General features: G+C 33.8%; 1 protein-coding gene across 1 annotated transcript in view; it reads left to right on the top strand.

Moving 5' to 3' along the window:
* The window catches only part of EPHA6 (EPH receptor A6), a 795,422-nt gene that overhangs the window by 547,924 nt on the left and 225,892 nt on the right, over positions 1-21,606 (top strand). The window contains 3 exon segments of the mRNA XM_036218922.1: positions 3,962-4,070; positions 8,028-8,098; positions 11,120-11,245. Coding sequence (XP_036074815.1) covers positions 3,962-4,070; positions 8,028-8,098; positions 11,120-11,245 — 306 coding nt within the window.

Genomic DNA, 21,606 nt, shown 5'->3' with positions numbered 1-21,606 from the left:
GTGTCAACTGACAAGTGAGGATATGGGTTACCCCATGGTTAATCTGACCTTTTCTTACTAGAATCATCCAATGTAAACCGTCATTCTTTCCATTTTACAAACAACTGTTTATTGAGCTACTAACATGTATCAGGCCCTATAGATTAAATACTGTATCAGTTTCTTAGGGCTATTATAACAAATTACCATACAATTTCACTGTTTAAAACAACAGAAATTTATTCTCCACAGTTATGAAGTGCAGAAGCACATTCACATGTAAAGCTCTAGGAAAAAATCCTGTCCTGCCTCTTCCAGCTTCTGATGGCTCCAGGCTTTCCTTGGCTTGTAGCCACAAAACTCTACTTTCTGCTTCTGTCTTTGCATGGACTTCTCTTTATCTTCTTTTCTTTTGTCTCCTTTTCTTCTGTCATTGGGTTTTGGTCCACCCAGTTAATCCAGGATGATTGATATTCTTAACTTAATTGCAACTGCAAATTACTTGTTTTGGGGGAGCGGGGAAAAGGTAGAGGGGGGTGTCACTATTTGGCTTAGTACAGATACTATAGTGAATAAAGAGCCTGCCCTTATGGAATTTTCAATCCAATCAAAAAATAAATTATAAAAATACTAATTTCAATAAAACAATAGAAATTTATTGGTAGAAACAGTGCAAGAGTCTGTGGGAATGTATGTCTGGGGACCTAACCAAATCTAAACAATCAGAAAAAAAAAACTTCACAAATGATGTAGTATTCATGTGGGAGGACTGACTAGGGATTCACCATGAGAGCAAGTTTGGCACATTCAAGGAACTGGAAGAAATTAGCATGGTTACAGAATGATAAGAGATGACTCTGGAGATACTAAAGCATTTGTAGAGAGCCTTGTTAACAAAGTAAAGGGCTTTGGACTTTATTCTGAGATAAAGATAGAACTCTGTGATTGACTGACACTAATATGGTAAATAAGAAGGTAGAAATTATCCCTGTCAGGGCAAAGACTACAGCAAGTCCTGAGTGTTCCACTTATTTTCATATGGCAAATCTTATTCTTCCCAATATTTGATTGTAACTTTATGCGTACACTCTTGAAGGAGATTTGATCATGTCCTAAATGTCCACAGAGACATTTGGTTTTTGCCAAAATGTCCTTGAAATTCAATCCCATCAGAAACATCGATGAACATATTTGGTCTACACCAAATGGTCCTTGATATTTGGTCCTGTTCAAAACGTCCACTCTTAGAACACAAATTATAATAAAAACAATGTAAATAAAATTTTAACAAATTTAAATATACCGTTTAACAAGTCACAGACAAATGTCTTCGTGGACATTCTGGACAAGACTAAATATTAAGTAGCAAATCAATGACACAATATCATAGTAAAATTGCTCTAAAAGATTGCAACAAGGATATTTAATTCGACAGTCTCATTTTACAGACATGAAGCCAAGGTCAGTCAAGGCAATGCTTATTCTAGGACATGCAAAAGAGCTGGATCTAGTCAATTGTTCTGTTAGTGAAAATGGTGGTATAAAGTACTGTCAATACTATGGGCCCAAAGACTAACAAATCAGGTTTGGTTAGCCAGTTTTCCCATGTACCAAAAAATGTAACCTTAGACAAGTATTATATAAAACCACTTAAACTAGAAATCATAATATAACTTACCTATTAGGACTATTGTGCTGGTAAATTTGATAATGAATTTGAAGCACTAAGGCTAGTGCTGAAGGATGGTTTACTATTAAATTACTATTGTTGATGATGATGATGTCTGTAATATTTTTATAATCATCCCAGACCATTTTTTATAGCATTTTACTCCTGGAATAATAGTGTATCACATTATACACTCTTATTTTCAAATAACATGTATTTTTATATATTAGTCTCCACAAAGGAGATTAGGATTTAGGATTCCTAGTATAGAGGTTTAAGAAACAATTAGGTAAGAATATATACTTTTCAAAGTATCACACCTTAACATTATCCAATTAAAATTTTAATTGAAGCAAAGTTCAAAAATACGTAATCACAGGAGAGAAAAAGAAGGTATTTTAGTAAAAAGGAAAGTTATTAAGATGTTATTTAAGTAAAACAACACAATTTTTTATAACAAGATATTCTGATTTTCAAAAGGCATGCAATTGCATAATCTTCTTCTCCATCTGAATTTTGAATACATATTCTCAATAAATTACTTGCTACTAGGCTACCACAAAAATATATGCTCCAGGTTTAAAACTCTTGAACTACATTATATATTTTATAAATAAAACAGTTGCTAAGTAAATTTTTTTTTCTAAATACCATTTCCTTTATTTTCATAAAGTTAATGTTTTCTACAACATATATTTCTTACTATTTGTTATTCAATGATTTTCAATGAGAAAATGTGACATTTTAGAGGACGCATTCATTCCCATGACATCAGTGCTAGTGTGAAGATTCGGAAATTCAGTGAGAACCTAATAAAAAATCTTTAGTACTTTATATACTGATAAAATGCAACTATTTAACTTGTCTCTGTACAGATTATGAGTTAAAACTCAATCTTTAATAGAGTGCCTGAAAATATCTTGATTAAATCATAGTGACTAAAATCTAATTCCAAGGTTTAATTCTTACTGAAAACTCTGAACATAAATGACTTTTGTTTTTATTTAGGTTTGGATCTCTTAAGAGTCATCTTAAATGCTCTGAATGGTTTCTTATTGATTCAGTAATAACAGTTAAGGTTCAGATATTCTCTAGTAGATATGTCATTTTTACAAAGAAATTACTCTGGATGTAAATTTGCACATAGTATGCTGCAGACTTGATTCCCAGAGAAAGATCTACTTCTGTGGAAGCTGTAAAGAACTCAAGTTTAATAAATTAATATGGTAGAGAATTAAGTGGTTTGCTTGTTAGTAAAATTCTGCCTTTGATTCAATATGCTGCTTATAATTGATTAGATGAATAGATTTTTTATAGTGATCAAAATAAAAATCAAGCTTTATTCAAGTTAAGGGATATTAAAGGGACCGATTAATTTAATATTTTAGAATATTGATCATTAACTAAATTATTAATGTGAGTTACAGAATAGGAAGGAAAAATGAAACCAAAAATCTAGAAGCCTGAATTCTGGTATAATCAAGTGTGAACTCAAGCAAATTCTTTAACTTCTCTGGGCTTCAGTTTCCTTACCTCTATTATTATGCAATTTCCATATCCTATTCCATAAAAATTACATCTGATTAAAGCTTTAGTGATACAAAGGAGGAGAGTGTTAATGAATTAGTTGAACTAATATATTTTTAACAATCCCTAAAAGGTTAATGAAACATGCAACCCAGGCGGTTTTAAGATATGACTTTTGTCAATAAGAAAAGTAATATGTTGTTACCATATATTATCTAGCCTTTTCTTCAAAAAGGGAGGGAAACTTTTAAATATCATTTTCTTAATTACTGCCAGTCAAACATCTAAGCACCCATAACGTGCACCCTTGTGCTATGGAGGTAAGAAGATATAACTTCAATGTTTAAATTAAGCTCTATTAAATATAAAGGAAGTCATTCTTGAATTATACAACCTTTCTGCTTTGTGGAAGCAGACTCCAAAAGAGTGTGTAAAACCTGGCCTGTTGGCCAAAGTGTTTAAGGCAATTAATTAGCAATTGTATAAAATCCTTTAGTCCACTTGCTGATTTAATTTTGCAATACATAATCATAAGACATGAAGTACTAAGAATTCCTCCATTTTCTTGGTATATTTGTAAAATAGAAGAAAGGGTTATACTGAGGGTTATAACCTCAATCTTCAGTCTTTCTTTTGGGTTTGCATCCTATGTGCCCAGTGAAGAGCAAATATGATGGGGGTTTTTGGTATCCGTTACCATATTTTCAAGCATATACTAAGTTGTAAAATAATTTTGGCAGCAAAATGTCACCCAGGGAAATGTTAACATTGTATCTGTGTTTTCAGCTTCTGACATGGCAGCAGAACAGGGGCAGATTCTCGTGATAGCCACCGCGGCCGTTGGGGGATTCACTCTCCTCGTCATTCTTACCTTGTTCTTCTTAATCACCGGGAGGTAACTGAAGTGTACCAGATTATTTCCAAAACTTGCAAATAATCATACATGGTATATTCAAATGCTTTAAAATGTAACAAAGCACCTCTGAGAGAAAAAGGTATCAGAGTAGATTCTTCTCTGACAGTGAACTTGATAACAGAACCACCATGGCTTGTTTTCTGACTGTGAAACAACCAAAAACTTGATAAAAACACGTTAAACATTATGATTGACAAATTTCCACTCACTAAGTTAACTCTTAGTGTTTCCTTTACTACAATTAAATTACATCATGAAATGTGTAATTTTTTTTAAAAAAATAGATTGAATGATTTGTATAAAGTTTCTTTATAAACAGTGTTACAAAAATGTGCTATTTTTAATCCATTAAATATTGAAAGTATCTATATTAGAATTATATTAATTGGTTTTATAAATCCAATATTTCTCCACTTTAAAGAAATATGGATGAAAACTTAAAGTAACAATGCATTTAACAGAGCAAAAGTCCTAGCTTTGAACCCTGACTAGCTGACTACCTTCACTAATCTAAACCTTCGATTTCATACATATTGTCTACGTATCTAAATTGTTGCTAAGTGCTGACAATACAGAGATGTGAATGAAGATAATATGTATGAAATTATTTAAAAGAATAAGTGCTATTTCTTATTAAACTTTTGATATTAGGCCCAGACTTTTGTCAGAAATTGTGAATATCTTTCAATCATATTTTTATTCCTACATGAGGAGAAATATTCCATCTAGATTATCAATAGGAATATAAAAGAATACCTTTAGAGTTTTCTTGATAATCTGAAGCACACACATCCTGAATAATACCGATATCCTGATTTAAAAAGGCAATAAGAATTCCAGTCGAACAATATACACCCATGCCAACTCCAGCTAAAGTACATCATTTCTACTAGAAAACCCTAATACTTGATAATTAGCAAAAAGAACAAATAAGGACCTTCAGAGGCAGTACTTTAGTGAACTAGAAAAACTCTTTATGTTATTCATATTTTAAACTCTACTTATATACATATTTTATTTAAAATTATTTTAAAAGACAGAAGAGGTGCATATATGAAAAATTATCTGCACTTTTGATAGCAGATGAAAGGATTAGGTCAATAAATTGACAACTACTAAGAAGGCACTTAGCAATCGTGGATTCCTGGCAAAGGTAACTGCTACCTGTAAAGAGTATATCAGATTTAATTGTAACAAACCTACTTTTATAGAATTTATCAAGGAACGAAGAAACATACGAATCTTCTAATTTGGTTAAGTTGAAATGGTGACTTCTTTATGAAATTAATTGAAAAAAGGGCACATTTACCCTATGTTTACTTAAAATTTTCATGCATATAAACATAGTACTATTCTTATAATTAATAAATAATGTTTCAAAATCTCCTGCATTGGTGAGGGTGGGGGGGGGCTGATTATCTGATGGAAGAATGCAAGCTATAGCAATAAGAGGAAAAAAAAAAAACAAGAAAAAAATGCAGGGAATAATGATAAATTCATCTAAAAAAAGTACTGGTTTGGACATACATGCCACCACCACCAGATACTGTTTCCAGCACTTTCCTATTTCTTTTTCCCTTTATACCTAGCGCTAACCTTTGACAGCTTCTGACGTCATCACAGCTTTGATACAATTATTTTTTATAGTGGACAGAAAACAAATTTTGGCGTCTCTGAATCAACTAATCATTAGGTCAAAAACAAAATATTCAATACCATAGCCTACAAATACCAAACGTGACCTAGAAAATACTTAATCACTAGACAGGACAACTGGCTATTAAAAAAAAAGAAGTTAGAGTTTGTTGAACCCTATCTAGGACTCTCTTGCAAAAAGAAGGATTAGAAGACAATAATACCTAGGAAAGGAAAAAATATATATTAGGAAGAGGGTTAATGTGGCAAGTCTGGAAAAAGAAAGGAAAGAAGGAAATAAAAGCATTTTTGGTGCATGTAACATCACAATTTGATTAGATTTTTAAAAATTCCAACACTGTATGGATTACTACCTGGATAGTAAACCTTACCAGAAAAATGTTAAGTAGAATAAACTCTACTATATTTTCATTGCTGTTTATAATGTAAGTGCTGCCCATGCATTGTGAATTTTTAGGTACTGATATTTTGATAATACTCTATTTATCATGGAGTTGCACATGATTTAAAGATAATCAATTTGGGGCCCAGAAAGTTTAATCAGTTATTAAAGTATGATGGAGACCAGTAAGGTGATCTTAACTCCAAAAATACAAATTATATCATGTCAGCTAGACTGTGATATTTTAGATATCATGGATAATTTGATTCAAAAAGATTCTCATTTTCTTATTTGACAGTTTCTTTGGAGTTTAGGGTATTTTCTTAAGTATGATTTTATTTAGACAGCAATGTCATTTATCCCCAATACTTTTTTTAAATATTTTTTTTTATTTTTCAATTACAACTGGTATACAAATTATATTAATAATTTTTTAAGGATTTTAAAATATTTTTATTTGCAAAAACAAAAATATAATAAAACTAATCTGAATCTGGTTCCTTCTTCTTTCTTCTTATCCCTTTTGAGTAAGTCCCAGATTCTGTTCTTTCCTTCCCATGCTCAGTTTGTTGTGTCCACCACTCCTTTTCTAGCTGTTTCAGGATGTCTCCAGTGAGGAGTCCTTGCTGTGTACAACATAGCAATATCTTCAATTTTAAAAACATGACTCCAACTTCATAATGGAAATTGATTTAAATGACTTTTTATATAACAATGATTCAATATATGGCAAAATTGGATGTAATTTTTAAGTTACATGGATTTATATAATGTGCTTTAAGGCTTTATTTCTTCACTGAGTACGGTATTTCAGTACTCAATGATACAAATAGCACATACACATATGGAAAAGCATTTCATTAAAATATCAGAAAATACTGCCTTAACACATAAATATGACAAACTTAAAAGAAGACATTACAGTCATTATAGGTTAAATAACTTTGACCTAATAAACTTGAGAGATGATCTCAAATGTTATCTCTGTTTGGGGTTCCTGAAGCAGAATTTGAATACCACTTAAAAAGAGAATTGAATGATGAAGAAAAAATAGTACAATATTATTTTTAGCTTTGAATTTTTATATTTGCCACTTTATATGACATCAAAAACTGCTTTAACATTCTACATACAAGTAAAACAATTTCAATTGCATAAGATAACAATAATTCATTTGTAAATATCTCTTAAGCATTTTGGTGAGGGAGCATTCATTGGAAATTATCCTATGAAAACTGTAAGATATTTTTGAATAAATACTCAACTTGCCATAGGATTTGAAGCAAAATTTACAGTGAAAAAATGGATCATGTATCACAAATGTATTCTGTAACCATTTGGAATCATCAGTTTGATGAAATGTCAGATCATATGGATGTTGATGAATTTATTCATGTTGAAGAAGTCATGAGAGATAAACACCTGCCTCTTTTCTTCACAGTACAATTATCCCAAGAGAGAACAGAATGTGCCTCTGCCAAATTTCTGACATTAAAAAAAAAAAAATCATATTATTTAACACTGAAAGTGAAAGATGGTTGTTTCAATTTTTGAGATTCTGACTCAAAGATATTTTTTCATTTTGACTTTTAATGCTTTTCACCAACTCTAGCTGTTAGAAGTCATATAAAGAAGAACATGATGATTATTTCTGATTATAGAATATTTTCTAAGATTCCTATAATTTGAATCAATCCAATTGAGAGTATTTTATACCTATCTGGGTCTCATTTTGATGCAAACAAAAAACCTTCCATGGAGTATTTTCACATGTTATAAAGATATTCTTAAAGATTGTTTTTATAAGGACTTAGCCCATGAGTTATGTGTGTTTTAATTGGTTTCAGTTTTCATCCAACATAATTCTAAAAATAAGATTCTGTTTACCTTTTTAAAAGGTGCCAATGGTACATAAAGGCCAAAATGAAGTCAGAAGAGAAGAGAAGAAATCACTTACAGAATGGGCATTGTAAGTAGTGCAGTGACTTTCTTCCATTGTTTTATGTTGTTCCAACACTTCAAGAGTTCATTGTAAACTTGGATCAGTGAGTGGAGAAAGCCAAAAAAAATCGCTTTCCAATCTTTCAGCATTAAGACTTTTCATGTGAATTTAGGTTTGTTGGTGGAAATTATACCTGTCCCTTATTAAGTGATATTGCCTTTTCCTTAATTCTGCTTGCTGAAAAACATAACAGACTGAATATGCTAAAAATATAAGAAAACCGATTATATATTATTATTTACCATTCACAATGTCTCCAGCATGTGAGTTGGTTTTGTTTTGTGGAGCATTAGCCATAGAAATATGGGATTCTCATTCCTTCTTATAAGGACTGTCATTGAAACATATAACAAATCAATTTACAATTCATTAACACTAAAAAAGAAAATCAGCTCTTTAACTCTTAGAATATGTATGAAATCCTTGAGCTGACTACAAGGTTATATTCATTTGAAGAATCTCTTCCCAAGCAAGCTATAATTACTACTATAGTTGGTTTGATAATTGCCACCCTCCTTTCCCCAACACTCCCCTCCCCCTCCCCCTCAAAATGGCAAACTACTTTATCAAGACAGTGCCTCTGTCGTGAGATGCTGAATTAACAAAAAAGAAGGGATGTTCTCTAATTAACTGAAGTATAGAGATAACATGCGAGGCAAGTCGTTTATTTAAATTCATCTTCTACCTCAAATTGAACAAAAGTAGCATGGGACTTTTCAAACTATAGCATTATCCAGGGGACAAAAAGGATTTAAATAAGGAAATTATAAACTAGAGGGATGATTTAGGGCTATTTCTAAGGTTGGCATGATTTCTCATAGTGTGGTCTAAGGATCATCTGTGTTAGAGTATTCCACTCTTCCTCATCAAAGTTGATGAAGAAGGTCCAGGTTAGGACCAAGACATATACATTTTTTAAAAGGATGTTCTTTTTTACAATGAGTTCGAGGCTCACTGCACTGGCAGGGAAGGGAGAACTGAGACTGCCAATACCGGGTATGAGATGAGCTGGAAGTGCTGGAAACAGATGTGGAAACCTGGATCCAAACACCTGGACAGATAACTTATGCTGAGCAACCTTAAGACTCACTCCAAAGCATTTAAAACTGAAATGCAGAAGGAAGAGATGCTCCGGGGGCATTAATTATCTGTTTTCCAACTAGCATTTTAGCATATACTAAACCAGATGGCCCCAGCAAGAAGCAATGAAAATCATCTGAGGCAGCTAAGGAGGTAAAAGAAAGATGAACCGATGTTTACGAAGACTTGGACAAGTTACATGAGTAACCAGCCAGTCAAAATTAGAGCTAATTTTATTATTTTTTTATATTTTATATATTGTGTTTACCAAAAAATAAGTGTTATTAACTAATCAATTTATTCCTTAGAAGTGTGTATCACCTTAAACAATTGAATGATTGAATTAATAAAATCGTGTATGGGTTAATAAATAACACCTATTATCTGTGCCTAAAGTAATGTCATCAACATGACCATATATTCAATTAGATACTACTCCACTGAGTTTGTATCTGAAATCACAATTCCTACTAAATTATAAAAATATCATTTAGATATTTTATCTAAGAACAGAGATAATCTGTTCTTACCTCCAATCTTAACTTTGGAAAGTCAAGAAAAGCATAGCCTTTCAGAATCATTGTCAAGTCTAAGTATGCTTTATAAATATGCTTTACTAGTGTTATTTTTAAAAGTACCATTCTTCTCATAGGTACATATCCTGTACTACAAGACAGTAGACAAAAGGCAATAAAAGAAAACAGCAGGCATAGAAGAACTCATGAAGCAAATTATTGCTATTAATGGGTATTTCATTACCCCTTCCAAACTCACTTTATTATCTTTCGTTTGTTTGCTTTTGAAATTTTCTTGAAAGAGCATGTTTTTAAGGATACCTAGACAACAGTTAACTCAGCATATTGTATGGCTTTCAAACCTTAAGAAGCAAAAAACCAAGTATCATCCACTGTGCCACAAATTTGCACTGATCTTTTAATCCCTACTAACTCATATTGAATAAAGGTTTGCTTTGTGCTTATTATCTATAAAACCATACGTAAAGTATTTGGAAATGTACTAAGAGCTTTGAAAAATGATCTCCTGCAGGAGCTAGTAATCTAAAGTGGAAAACATAAACCAGTGCACAAAACAGAAGAATAACCACAGGCTTCTTCTGATACTGGAGAAGTTGCAAATGAACAAGCAATCACATATTCAAGTTTTCCAAGCCATCCTAATTCATTATCTTAACTGCCTATTGGCTATGAGTACTCCACCACAACCAGAGAAATAGTAGCAGCTACACAACCAATGACCAGATTTGTGCCTTTGAATCCTATCCTTCCCTCCAGGATAGACAGGAGGTCTTTTTCAAGACCATGTGCAATCCGGCCATGGAAGCAACTACAAGAAAACCAGAAAGAACTATTATTTGTTGTCCTCTGTGACTGTGCCATGGGGTCTATTTTTATTGCCTGAGAGTTTCTGGAAGGGGGCAAACTACAGGAATGGGGCATCATCAGTTCAGGAAAACCTAATGCTTTAGGGTACAAAGTATCCAGGAGGGACATTTACAGGATTGCTCGTTTCTAGGGGTGCGGGGAGGCTTATGCCTCATTTTCCTATGCCCTTAGCTAGATCAGATGTGAAATGTATGGACTGTTAGTAGATAAGTAAGCTGATTAAATTTTTACAGAAATTTAATAAAAATGTGGTTTTTGGAACCCAACACCTCACTCTGTATTAAACCACCAGATTATTTTACGTTAATAGGTAAGTACATTTTTTTATTCCAAATAGAGTTTTAATGGAGTGGGGCAGGTGAGGAATGGGACAGGAGAAGAGAATTGAACATAAGTAATTAACAAGAATGAATACTTCAGTATGTTATTCCTTGTTTTAATTATTTACATGAAATGTAATTACTAAAACACTCTTAAATGAAACCAATTTTTTATTTTGTTGCAGTACGCTTCCCAGGAATTAAAACTTACATAGATCCAGATACATACGAAGACCCATCCCTAGCAGTACATGAATTTGCAAAGGAGATTGATCCCTCAAGAATTCGCATTGAGAGAGTCATTGGGGCAGGTAAACATAAAATCTATATTTTTGAAGATACGATTCCTTAATAGTTTCATAACTGGTTTATCAACATAATATTTTTAACCTTAGCAGTTTTAATCATTGAAAAAATTTAGAAAATGAGAAGGAAAATTATCTGTTATGGTTTTTTTTATCATTTTTTTTAATTTTAATTTTTAAAATTGTTTTATTTGCATTGACATTCAATATTATTTTATATTAGTTTCAAGTGTATGGCATAGTGGTTAGACATGTATATAACTTACAAAGTAAATCCCAATTAGTCTAGTACCCAAGATTGACTATAACCCTATGCTGTACTTTGCATCCCTGCGACTATTTTGTAACTACCAATTTATACTTCTTAATCCCTTCACCTTTTCACCCAGTCTCCCAACACCATGCCTCCCCCCCAATCTGGCAATGACCAGTTTGTCCTTTTAATCTATGAGCATGGTTTCCTTTTGTTTATTTATATTGTCCTTCAGATTCCATAGATAAGTGAAATTATATAGTATTTTTCTTTCTCTGTCTGACTTACTTCACTTAGAATAATATCCTCTGGCTCTAGTCATATTGTTGCAAATGGTAAGATTTAATTTTTTTATGGCTGAGTAATATTTCATTGTATATAGGTGCCACCTCTTCTTTATCCAATCATCTATCGACTGGCATCTAAGTTGCTACCATATATTAGGTATTATAAATAGCACTGCAGTGAACACAGGGGAGCACATATCTTTTCAAATTAGTGTTCTGGTTTTATTTGGATAAATACCCAGAAGTGGACTTGCTGGGTCATGATATAGTACTCTTTTTAATTTGTTGAAAAACCTCCAAACTGTTTTTCATAGTAGCTGTGCCAATTTGCAATCTCGCCAATAGTGTATGAGAGTTCCCTTTTCTCCACATCCTCTCCAACACTTGTTTTTTGATTTATTGATCATAGCCATTCTGATAGGTGTTAAGTGATGGCTCACTGTGGTTTTAATTTGCATTTCTATGATGATTAGTGATGTTGAGCATATGTCTATCGGCCATCTGTATTTCTTCTTTGGAGAAATGTCAGTTCAGGTCCTCTGCCCATTTTTCAATTGGATTTTTTGTTTTGTGTGTGTGTGTGTGTGTTGAGTTGTATGAATTCTTTATAAATTTTAGATATTAACCCCTTATCAAATGTATCATAGGCAAATATCTCCTCCCATTCAGTAGGTAGTCTTTTCACTTTGGTTTTCTTTGCTGTGCAAAAACTTTTGAGTTTAATGTTGTCCTCTTTGTTTATTTTTTCTTTTTTTTCCCTTGCCCGAGAAGATATACCAGGAAAAAATATTACTAAGAATAATACCAGAGAGTTTACTGCCTATGTTTTCTTCTAGAAGTTTTATGGTTTAGGGAATTGCATTTAAGTCTTTCTTCATTTTGAGTTTATTCTTGTACATGGTATAAGAAGATGGTCAAGTTTCATTTTATTGTATGTATATGTCCAGTTTTCCCAGCACCATTTATTAACTAGACTGTATTTACCTCATTGCATATACTTGCCTCCTTTGTCATAGATTAATTGACCATATAGGCATAGATTTATTTGGGGGCTCTCTATTCTGTTCCAATTATCTATATGTCTGGTTTTGTGCCAGTACCATGCCATTTTTATTACTATAGTCTTATATAGTTTAATATAAGGTAGTGTGATACCTCCAACTTTGTTTTTCTTTCTCAAGATTGTCATGGCTATTTGAAGTCTTTTATGGTTCCATAGAAATTTTTGGACTATTTATTCTAGTTCTGTGAAAAATACTATTGATATTTTGATAGAAATGGCATTAAATCGCTGCTTTGGGCAATATGAATATTGTAACACTTAATTATTCCTACTTATGAATATTGAATTAATATCCAATTTCTGAATATTAATTTTATATCCTGCTACTTTACCAAATTCATTTATCAGTTCTAACCCTTTTTCGTGGAATCTTTAGGGTTCTCTCTATACAGTATCACGTCATCTGCAAATAAGGATGGTTTCACTTTCTTTCCAATTTGAATGCCTTTTATTTTACTTGTCTGATTGTTGTGACTAGGATTTCCAATACTGTCTAACAGGAATGGAGAAAGTAGACATCCTTGTCTTAGTCCAGATTTTAATGAAAATGCTTTTAGCTTTTCCCTGTTGAGTATGATGTGAGCTATGGATTTGTCATAAATGACCTTTATTATGTTGAAGTATATTCTATTTCCAACTTGCTGAACTTTTTATCATAAATGGAAGCTGGATGTTGTCAAATGTTTTTTTAAATTTATTGAGATAATCACATGATTTTTATCTATCAATTTGTTAATATGGTATATCATATTAATTGATTTGTGGATATTGAGCCAACCTTGCATCCCAAGAATAAATCTCATTTGATCATTATGTAAGGTTTTTTTAATGTATTGCTGAATTCAGTTTGCTAATATTTTGTTGAGGATTTCTACCTCTATGTTCACCAGGATAGCAGCTTACGGTTTTATTTTTTTGTAATGTCTTTGTCTGGTTTAAGAATGGTGGCCTAGTAAAATGAGCTGGGGAGCTTTCCATCCTCTTTAGTTTTTTGGAATAGTTTTAGAAGAATGGGTGATAATTCTTTTTTGAATATTTGGTACAATTCACCTGTGAAGGGATCCGGTTCAGGATTTTTGTTTGTTAGGAGTTTTTTGATTATTGATTTCACAATGTTAATAATTGGTTGGTTCATATTGTCTGTTTTTTCTTGACTCTGTCTTAGAATACTGTATGTTTCTAGGAATGTATCCATTCCTTACAGAGTGGGTAATCTGTTGGCATATAATTATTTGTAGTATTTCCTTATAATCTTTTGTATTTCTGTGGTGTAAGTTTTCACCTCTTCTCTTTCATTTCTGATTTTATTAATTTGGGTCCACTTTTTTTTTTTTTTTCTTGATGAGTCTGGCTAAAGGTTTATCAATTTTGTTTATCTTTCCAAACAACCAGCTCTTGGTTGGATTGATCTTTTGCATTTTTTTAGACTCTATTTTATTTATATCTGCATTGATTTTATTATTTCCTTCCTCTACTCACTTTGGGCTTTAATCACTGTTCTTTTTCTAGTTCCTTTAGGTGTTGTTAGGTTAAATTATTTATGTGAGATTTTTTTTATTTCTTGATGTAGGCCTGTATTGCTATGAATTTCATGTTTACGACTGCTTTCACTGTGCCCCATAGATTTTGAATGACTGTGTATTCATTTCATTTGTCTCAAGGTATCTTTTGATTTCTTTTTCAAACTCACTGTTAACCCATTTATTGTTCAGTAGCATGTTATTTAGCCTCCATGTGTTTCTTTTTTTTTTTCCATTGTTTTTCTAGTTTCATACCATTGTGATTAGGGAAGATGCTTTATATGATTTCAGTTTTCCTAAATTTACTGAGACTTTTGATCTCAGTAAATTTGAAAAATGTTTCATGTGCACTTAAGAAGAATGTGTGTTCTGATCTTGTGAGTCATTTAATGTCACTGTTAGCTTGATAATTTTTTGTATGGAAGATCTGTCCCTTAGTGTCAATGGATTGTTAAAGTCCTACTAATACTGTATTACTGTCAATCTTTCCTGTCAGTCAATATTTGCTTATGTATTTAGTGCTTCTATGTTGGATGTATAAATATTTACTAGAGTTATGTCCTCTTGTTGGATTGATCTCTTTATCATTAATGCCCTTCTTTGTCTCTTATTATATCCTTTGTTTGAAAGTTTATTTTTTTCTGATATAAGTATTGCTACTCTAGCTTTTTTTAAAATTTCTATTTGCATGAAATATCTTTCCCATCCCTTTACTTTCAGTCTGTGTGTGTGTCTTTCAATCTGAAGTAGGGCTGTTTCACATAGCACATGTATGGATCCTGTTTTCTTATCCTTTCAGCTACCATATCTGTTTTTATTGGAGCATTTAATCCATTTACATTTAAAGTGATTATTGACATATAAATAGTTATTGCCATTTTATTATTCACGTTTATGTTTCTTTCTCTTTTTCTTCTTAAATAACTCCCATTACCATCTCTTGTAATACTGGCTTGGTTGTAATGAATTCCTTCATTTTTTTCCTGTCTTGGAAGCTATTTTCTCACCTTCAATTTTAAATGATAGCTTTGCTCAGTAGAGTAGTCTTGGTTTGTAAATTCTTATTTTGAATATTTGGTGCTAATCTCTTCTAACCTGCAAAATTTCTGTTAGAGAAATCAGCTGGCTCTTATGAGAGCTCCCTTGTTGGTAACTAGGTGCCTTTCTCTTGCTGCGTTTAGGATTCTCTTTGTCTTTAACCTTTGACATTTTAATCGCGATGCGTCTTGGTATGGGCCTCTTTGGGTTCACCTTCTTTGGGTTTCTCTTCATTTCCTGACTTTTATGTTTATTTCCTTCTCCAGGTTAGGAAAGTTTGTTATCATTATTTCTTCAATAGATTCTCAATCCCTTGCTTTCTCTCTTCTCCTTCTAGTACTACAAAGATGCAAATGTTGGCACATTTAATGTTGTTCTGAGGTTCTTTAAACTATCCTCACTTTTTTTTTTATTTTTCCTTCTTGCTCTTTTGATGGGTGTTTTCTGCTGCAGTGTCTTCCTAATTGCTGATTCGATTCCCTGCTTCATCTAATCTACTGTTGAATCCTTCCCGTGTATTCTTCACTTCAGTTATTATATTCTTCATTTCTGACTAGTTCTTTTTATGGTTTCTAAATCCTTTTTTATCTTTTTTATGTTTACTATCTCTTTGTTGAAGTTTCACTGAGATCATCTCTTTTTCCCCTAAGTTCATTGAGCATCCTTATAACTAGTGTTTTGAACTCTGCCTCTGGTAGGTTGCTTGCCTCCATTTCATTCAGTTGTTTTGTTTGGTTGGTTTTTTGTTTTTGTTTTTGTGTTTTGTTTTTTTTTTTTTTGGAGTTTTCATCGAGACGTGTTTCTTTTTTTCTTTTTTTCTCTCATTTTGGATGCATCTCTGTGTTCATTTCTATGTACTGGGTAGATTTGCTACATCTCCCAGTCTTGGCCAGATGGCCTTATGTATTGGATGCCCTGTGTGGCCCATTGGCACAATCTCCCTGACCACTTGTGCTGGGTGCTCCAGTAGTGTTTCTTATGTGGGTTGTGTGTGCTCTCTGTTGTAGTTAAGCCTTGATTGCTTTTGGTACACCAGTGGGTGGGATTGACATTCAGGGTAACTAGAAGTGAAGACTGGCCACACCCACAGGGTAGGAGCTGCTTTTAAGGGGCTGACCCCATGGAGTAGGATTTGCCTCATTGGATTCATGTGCCTGTTGAATTGGGTTTGCTGCATGTGGGGCTTATCAGGTGGTGTTCTATTGTGTTTTGATGCCAGCCTCTAAATGTGTTGGTTCCGGGGCTCCTTGAAAGGGGCTCCCATGCAGGCCTTCTGTCTGTGACCTTCCTAGGGCTACTTGATAGGAGCTACCAAGTGATTCACAGTTGGTCTCTGCCTGTGCTGAACCTGGAGGCATTTGAGATAGGCCACACCATGAACCAAGTCAGGTTACCACCAGTACTAGGCTTGGGACAACTTAGCTAAAGGCTCAGGGCACGCCAAGGCCTGAGGCTATCTGCAGGCTGTCAGTAAGGCTCATCTGCTGAGACTCAGGCTGTACTTGAGTTGGTTGAGGCAGGGTCCCAGGGAGTCACCAGATTGGGTCAAGTCATGTTCCCCAGGTTAGTACAGATTCAGATTTCTTGTCACTGCTGGGCATTTAGCCACTTGCAAAAGTCTCATCACACCAAGGCTAGCCATCATCCTCCTCAGGCCCGAAGATCCCAGAGATTTGTTCTAGAAATACTGTGGCTTGGACCAGAGAAGGTTGCTGGCCACCTGGGGCCTGTCGATTATTGTTAAAAGAGCCTTGTGCTAAAATGGCAGGGTGGAGCTGATTGCCAGGAATCAGCCAGGAATGCACCTCCTTCAATTCATCAGTTGGTTGAGGCACGGTCCCAGGAAGTCACCAGGAAGGAGCAAGCATATTTCACCAGGCCAGTGCAGATTCAGATGTTACTATGTAAGGGAAGGCTCAACACAGGCAAGATGGCGCCTGCCTGCATGCCACACAGGAGGAGGGTTCAACACAAGGATGATGTAGCTGTCCCTCCAGCCCTCACACTGAAGCCACACAACTCAGTTCTTTCTCTGTGTTTCTGGCACCTCCCAAGCCACCGTACCTTTTCCAGAGCCCGGGGTGAGTACCTTGAAGTGAATCTGTGTGTGAGCACTTTAAGGGGATGCCTGGGTTTGCAGCAGCCTTCTTTCTCACTGAGGATAGTTGGAATTTCCACTGATTTTTACAGCCAGATTTTGTGGGGATCCTTCTTCCTGGTACTGGAAACCTGGGCCTGGGAATCTGGTGTGGGTCTGGGATTGCTTGCTCATCTGCAGGGACCTCTGCAGACAAGATATCCCTCCTGTTGCTCAACCAGTATGTTTTATGTCTCTGCCCCTCCTACCAGTTTCAATGTGGGGTCATCCTTATATCCTTAGTTATAGAAGTTCTGTTCAATTAGTCTTCAGATGTTTTTCCAGGTAGATTGTTCTATAATTAGTTGTAATTTGTATACAGTCAAGGAAGGAGGCAAGACAGCGTTTACCTACTCTGCCATCTTGACTGGAACTTTGCACCTGTTATATATTTATTTTTAAGTATTTTAAATGCTTTAATTCAGTTTCCAAACAGAAAATTCACATAGTTGTTTTAACATCCTGCAGTTTTCTTTCAGTATGGAGCTGAATTACAATAAAACTAGAGTGATTCAGGAATTTATTTTTAAAAATGTAACTTCAGGATTTTATTAGAGGTTATTACAGATTTACTCAGGCCCCAACATCTGTAGACATGTTCTATAGTACTTATATTGGTGACTTTGAAGCTCTACAAGATCAAGAAGTGTTCTTATCAAGTATAATCGAGGATAAAAATTGGACCAATATAGTTTTGTAGTAATTTTCTCTATGTAAAATGTTCAGATATTCAGAACACTATATTATTCAACTATTCTAGATAAATATAAATTTAAAAATTTTTCATTTTATTATTAGCTTCACGTATACAGTACACTGGTTAGACATGTATATAGTTTATAGAAGGTTGCTCTTTCTTCTGGCTCTCCACCTAGCCATTACATTAATGCTAACTGCATTTCCTATGCCGTGCTCCCCATTCCCATGACCATATATCAACTACTAATTTGTACTTCTTTAACCTTTCGCACTTTTTTCCCAGTCCCCCAACTCCCTCCCCTCTGGCCATCACCAGATTGTCCTCTACATTTGTGAGTCTGTTTTCGATTAGTTTGTTCTTTTTGTTCCTTAGATTCCATATATAAGTGAAATTGGAGAAATACAAATTTATTATGAATTATCTTCCCGAAGAATTTATTCTGCAAATTACTTACAGCAAAAACTAAGCCAGTGTAACAAAGAGCCCGAAGAATATTTATTCCCCTTTGAAGTCCTACTGGCAGAGGAGCTCTCTTTCAGGAAGTCATGAAAGCACCCAAGTTCCTTCTGTTCTGTGATGTGCCTTCCCCTAGCATATCATCCTTCTCTGAATGTTCAAAACTGGTTCACCAGCATATCTGTCTTCCAGCCTATGAGAAGGAAAGACTTCAGTCACTTTAGCTTTGTCTTTAAGGAAATTACCTGAAATTACAAACATGTCTATTCACATCTCAAAGGTCCAAATACAACCACGTGGACATACTTAAAGTCAAGAGAATTTAGAAATATAATCTCTGACAAGGCAGCCATACATGCAGCTAAAAAGAGGAGAGGGAATATATTACTAAACAGAGAAGGGAAATAGAGAAGGGATGCAGATGGGGGATAGTAACCTTCTCTAGAAGCTGGGTATCTAAGCAATCCTTTGGAGAGAGTAAAACATACTAAAGCATGACTATTCCAGCCAGGTGTCATGTCTGTGCAAAGGCCAAAAGAAAGCACCAGATTATGCCTTGTCCCTTTCAAAGCTCTTCACCAGAAGCGCCAGCTAAATAATTTGCAAGGACCAGTGCAAAGTGAAAATTCAGAGTACCTAGATAAAAGGAGATTAAAAATTTTAAGACAGTGACAACAGAGTATTAAACAAATGGCAGGACCCTTCTAAGCTCAAGGCTCTGTATGCCTACACCCATTGAGCTGACTTTTCCCAGGCACGCAGAGAACTAGCACTATCTCAAGGATTCTAGGGACATTTGGAAAGAGTCCTTTATATCATTTGATTTCCTATGCACAGTGGATCATCTCATCTCCTACACCGCCAGGTCTCCCTCTGAAAGCTGACACAAGGGTCCTATACCCTTAATCCTAATGTTCACAGCCCAAACAAGGCTGTTATATCAAAAAGATTGAGAACATGGAATGCATCCAGAATCTCTGTTCTTGTCTACTGAACATAAAGCACATCAACAGGCATTAAAGGCATAATTGAAAAGAGTGATTGCATTATAGTCATTTAGGTTGAGGATTCATTTTCTTAAGATATCAGAAGAAGAGAGAAGAAAAGAGGTTGAATAATTTTATTGTACTCTATATTTGGCTTTCTTCCTCTGCATGTCCTTTTATACTGCAGTGTTCAATACTCTCATAGGTAGAACAGAAGCATTTTCTCTCATAACCCTTCATATATAAATTAAATATCAATGTCTTAAATCATAATTGTAAAAGGTAAAACCTAAAGTATCTAAAGTATAAACAAATTAATATTTTTTTTAGTTTTGGTTTTTATTTCAACTAAAACATAAATTTTGCCTCCAAAACATAAAACAGATACTGCCAAAGTAAACAATAACTATTAATAAGACTATTTTAATATCATATTCCTCCTGCTGTATCTAAATCCTAGAAAGTTGTAATAGAATTCCTTCCTCTGGCGAACAATATTTAAACTATGTAGTCAATTCTATAGATCAGTGTCTCTTTTTTTATATTTAGTCATCTTTGACTATTTCAACTTTAAAATAATATGCTAAGCACCTTTTTACCATTAATCTTCAGAAAAATTTAAAAAGTAAAAAGGCTTTATGAGACAAAGCTCTTACAAGTTTTCTCTTTGTGCTTCTGGCCAGTTCTGCTCTATTAATTTAACCCCACTAGGTTGTGTTACTAAAACTCTAATTGAGCATGAAGAAAAATCTTATGAATGTGTAGACATTTCCAATAGCAGCAGTGTGAAAAAGCATTGTTTAGCCAAACTAAAGATTTAACAGAGTTATGTAACATTTATGTCATAATTGTGCAACTGATTACTTGCCCAACTTTTTACTGTAAATACTTTCCTCGGGTTGTCTCATTTCCTTTATTTTTCCCCACCTATTTGATTGTTTCTTCTCAGACTCCATTTCATCATCATCCTGTGTGTATTAGGCATTCTCTGTGGAAGTGTAAATTAAAGGACTTAAATAGCAGTGTAGATGCTGGACGGTGGTGGAATAGAGTAGGGGAGGTGGGAGAAAGAAGATATCAGGTCTTAATAATTATCAGTGAAAAGATATTCAGATCTGGTTATGACATTGAGAGTAGCAATAGATTCACAATTCATTGCTGAGGAAAACTCTACAAAACTTGCATGATTTTTAACAAAGAATTACGTAAGAATGCTTTCCAGGATTCTAGTTGGGAGACACAATATGTAATCATTAAATATTCCTTAAACGAGTTAAAAAAATAAACACCAAAATACCAAATTAAATTTTTAAGAAAGAAAAGAGCATGAAAAATGATATCACACCTAACCCATGATACTTCTTAATATGTTCACTGATAAACATTTATTAGTTGGCCAATGTCTACTTATAAAAGGTACTGTGCTAATTAATTTTTTCTTATTAAGTCACTGTGCTTATCAAAGACATTTTATTCAACCTATCTTCTATACACAACCTCTGTCCTGGGATTTTCAACTGTATAACCATCCAAATATATGATAAATCCTTAGAAAATTTAATTTCTCTTATATCTAGGCTATATAGATAGAGATAGATATATACACACAGAGAGACACACATTCTTAAAACTCCTTTCACTATATATAAATTTTACTGTTTTTTTTAAAAAAATGAGTTTTCTAGGACACTTTTCTTGTATATCACTATTCTATTTAATAGTGTCAGCTTATCTTTGTTCATCAATACAGGCTTGAATTTCCATGAAAATGCACATTTCCATTTAAATGAAGTGAGCAGCTTGTTGCATAGGAGACTATCAAGATCATCTATCTCCTTTGACTTTTTGCATCATAAAATGAAATTCTGTGGCCAGAGGACTGTAAAACAGAAATTCCCAGGCTAAAAGAGCCAAGTCAGATTAGGGT

Source organism: Rousettus aegyptiacus, unplaced genomic scaffold (genome assembly GCF_014176215.1).
Source record: "Rousettus aegyptiacus isolate mRouAeg1 unplaced genomic scaffold, mRouAeg1.p scaffold_m13_p_4, whole genome shotgun sequence".
Classification (NCBI taxonomy): domain Eukaryota; kingdom Metazoa; phylum Chordata; class Mammalia; order Chiroptera; family Pteropodidae; genus Rousettus; species Rousettus aegyptiacus.
Note: the sequence above shows the minus strand (reverse complement) of the source record. Positions and strands in the feature narration are given on the sequence as shown.